The 3,932-nt window shown below is 44.2% G+C and overlaps 1 protein-coding gene across 1 annotated transcript in view; it reads left to right on the top strand.

The window, feature by feature from the left end:
• Positions 1–3,932, top strand: part of ZC3HAV1 (zinc finger CCCH-type, antiviral 1) — a 91,343-nt gene that overhangs the window by 71,111 nt on the left and 16,300 nt on the right. Inside the window, exon 7 of the mRNA XM_012642757.1 lies at positions 305–498. Within this exon, the coding sequence (XP_012498211.1) occupies positions 305–498 (194 nt within the window). The remainder of the gene's footprint in view (positions 1–304; positions 499–3,932) is intronic.

Raw genomic sequence — 3,932 nt, 5'->3', positions numbered from 1 at the left:
TTTTAATTTTTAAAACTGACCGAATGTGAGTGTCTAACTCACTTTCTGACATTGAGCCAATCAGTTGTTTCGTGGGCACAGTTTTATTTTGAGGGAAGAATGCATTTTGTGACACCCTGAAAGCTGTGGTGCTGGCAGGTCACTTTGTCTGCATTTCAGTTGTTCTTTTCTGTGTAAGACTTGGAGCTGCATAAAGAAAATCCTGAAGATGCTTTTTAGCCCTAAAATCTCCTTTGGAAAGACCCGATTGTAGAAAACAAAGGCCGATGAAACATTGTGTTGACTTTATACTTTCCTCTCTCAGCGTTTCTGTAGCAGAGGGCACAATCGATTTCGAGAAAATGATTTGTGGTTCCATGAACGTCCGACGCATGTCCACTCCTGCATCTGTCGTGAAGCCGGCCAACTCTGTCTTTACCACCGAATGGATCTGGTACTGGAAGAATGAAAATGGCAAGTGGATTCCATACGGGGAAGAGGTGAGTATCATTCCTCCTTGTGGGAGGCTCTTGTGTAAACTTGCCAGTTTAAAAGAAAACTACTGATAAAATGTTTGAAGCCTCCAGGGTTACCCATGGTGTGTGGACGTAGTAGAGGAAGTGATGTTTTTTTACTTTATACACAGCCATATTTGTATTTTTCAGCAAGCATGCACTCCAATTGCAGTCATAAACAAGAATATATATGAATTATTTTTAAGGAACCTTTGAGACATGAGTCAGCAGTATATGCCTCTTTCCTCACCATCAGAGATGGAGGTGGAGCCTTGAGATAGTTTTCTACGTATTAAGACATAAATGTACAGAGGCTCCTGCTTTGAGCCAGAAAAGAGGGTGAGAATGAGAAGTTATAAGACTGTATAGGTGATGGGATGGTTAATTGTGCTAGGGGATGTGTTAATTCACTCAAGCAATGAAACCACATCTGATACAGATGGTCACCAGTATTCAGTCAAGGTCTGGGTTCTGATGGATTTAAAGGATTAGAACTAGAAGATTCTAGGCTGACCCACAGAGGGGACAGAGTAACAGGGGGTAGAAGTTTACATAAGCAGAGCTTCTGCCATTCTAAGTGTCCCTGCCTCCCTTCGATTCATAGGATTAAGGAGGGAGGGAGGGAAAGAGAGAGAGAGAGAAAGCTCCTAAGTAGGTAATGCAATCAGATGAGAAAGAGAAAATAAAAGTAAGAGGTGGAAATGAAGTCAAAGATAAAGTAGGGACAAGGGAATGCCAGCATGAGGTTCTGCATAGTCACAAGTCAATAGGCGGTAAATGTGGCTCTGGGCTGCCTAGCTGCCAAAGCAAACAAACAAACACAGTCTGTTACCCAAGATCCTCTGCGCCTCTATGGTGAAAACACACCAGTTGCTCAGGAGAGGCACCGCTTGTTTCTGTTAGTGGGGCTTGAGAAAAACACCTCCAATGTACGTGCTGGTGAGTGGGGTCCTCGACAATAAATAGCCCTGCCATCAATTCAGTGGCATGGTGGGTTCCCACCTGTGTTAGCAGCAGATACATGTTGTCAAACAATCTTTCAAAGAACCTAAACAAGCGAACTAGAGTAAAGCAGAGCTGCCCTATTGAAACAGGATGGGGGCTGAGCCCAATCTCCTGGTCCCCTTCCTTTGTCTCACCTCTCGCCCTTGGTGGCCCATGTAGCATCTCTGCGGAACAGAGTTCTGCCGAACAATGTGTGGCAACTCCTATGATGTTGAACTTTGCACAGATTCTTATTTTTAAGCCAAGGATGTTATAGACTAAGTGGTCCTGTGAGACACCTGTGGAAATAGAAATTATAAGCCTAAATTAATTAGCCTTGGTTAAAATGAAAATAAAGTATAGGTCTCAATGGTTCTTATGTCAAATATTTGTAATTTTCAGTAAGATAAGGGAAAGGGTTGGAAAACATTTGCATTCTAGTGACATCAGGGTTCCAGGAACCAGAAAGAACTATCACTAGGGAATAGATCGTATTTAAATTTAAATTTATACAAGTGCTGTTTAACTTCTGGGGAAATCTGTACAAGCAAACCTTGTTAGATTAATCCTTATTCTTCTAGCCAATGTAACAACCTTAGCCCAAGCCCCTTTCCCTCATGACATTTTTATGATTTAGTAGTTTTTGTCTAATTCAGTGTAAGTGTTCATCTCTAACTGCATCTTTGAGACTTCATTTCCTTATGTATTCGATAAATCTGTATGCTTTTTTCCTGTTGATCTGTTTTCTGTCAATTTAATTCTCGGGCCCAGCCAAAAAACTCTAAAAGGGTAGAGGTAAAACTTTGCCTCCCCTGCACTACCACATAGGACAGCACAGAGAACATTTCCGTCATCACGGAATGTTCTAGTGAATAGCACTGGTCCAGACCTTCAAGCCTTGCTAGTCAAAGTGAGGTCCACAGAGCAGCAGTATGAGCATCACCGGGGAGCTGGTTGAAGCACAGAATCTGAAGTCCTTCCCTCGTTTCCCTGAATCATATCTGTACTTTACCAAGATCCCTGGGTGACTCACATGAATGTCAAAATTTGAAAGTCTCTGGCCTTTTAAGCTAGGAACAGGATGGGTTCTACAGAGCTGAGCAGGCGGCTGATGGACACAGGACTTCAGCTATAGGGGTGGGAAATTGGGGAGGGGATTCAGCTAGGGGTCAAATGGGGGTAGACTGAGGTGACAGAGCTGCCCCACCCCACCCTGTGCCCAAAGATGTTTGCTCACTTCAGCTGCTCTTGGGGCCCGAGGAGGGCATATGGCTTACGAGGCATCTAATCCTGGCAGCCATCTCCTTTACAATCACCCTGGGAGATACTATCCCCGAAGCTGCTGCAGCAAACATCTTCATGGTATGACTTAATTGTTGGATGCTGTAGGTTAGAAAGTTCTGCTAAATTCTGCCTCCCTGTCCCTTCTAACCTTTCTCTGGTTCCACTTCCTGAAATACGTCCAAGTTTATTCCTGCTTTGGGCTGTATGCAGATGTTTGAACACAGCTTTCTGCTCCAACCACGCTCTGCTCCAAGCTAAAGAGATCCAGCTCAGGCCCTTCTCCATCTGGGACATTTTCCTTGGATGCTTTCATTTTGGTGCCCTGCCCTACATCCAGCAGGCATTCCCATTAGGGAAGGGGAGGGAGGGTAGGTATAGCTGAAAGCTGGAGTCTGGAATGCCATTAAAGGGCAGCCAGCAGGATTTTGCTGTCATTAGTTCCTCCATTCTAGATCACAAGAAACAAGTGTCTTCTCACCATTAAATGTTGGGAACCCCTGCTGTTCGAGGCTTACATCTAGTCTGCCCTGGTTAGCTGCCCTGGCCATAGAGTGAGGACAGTGGAACAGTGGCCTAGCCTGCCCCCTTGCTAGAATCAACACACTTCTATTTTACCACCATTGTGCTGTTTGGACACTTTTTGCATGCCTTGAGACCAGAGATTATATCTTTACATTTTGGGGGTATTTATTATTCACTGCTTTCATTATAGCTCCAGTCAGTGGCAAATCCAAGTGCATTTTCAGTGTAGGTGACTGGCTTGGTCAGTTTTGTGTACTTAACTCTGGTTGAGGGCAGAAGAGAGGATTAGATCGTTTCTATTTGGACACCAGTACATGCGTTGGAGCTTGGACAAAGAGCCGGAGGTCTTCCTTTACTTGCTTTTACTACAACTCTAAACTGTGCTAGGCTAGAATAGACCACAATGCTCTATTTCATGCAAGAGTCAAATGTCAGATTCTGTTAGGTAGCAAGTGCAGGAGAAGGGGTGCAAGCTGCTCTGTACACTTGGCTCATATTTTATGGATAGTGCACAAAGGGTATTGCAAAAAGCTACGTTCTTTACGCACCCACAAAGTGTTTAGTCAGTTTCTGCAGGATAGACTGCTCTCTCTTAGGCAACATGATGAAGAGGACCACAGAAGGTTGTGACATGGCCCCACACTGGAA

Source organism: Propithecus coquereli, unplaced genomic scaffold, assembly GCF_000956105.1.
Source record: "Propithecus coquereli isolate 6110/MARCELLA unplaced genomic scaffold, Pcoq_1.0 Scaffold186, whole genome shotgun sequence".
Lineage (NCBI taxonomy): Eukaryota > Metazoa > Chordata > Mammalia > Primates > Indriidae > Propithecus > Propithecus coquereli.
The sequence above is the reverse complement of the archived record's forward strand: the minus strand, read 5'-3'. Positions and strand labels throughout refer to the sequence as shown.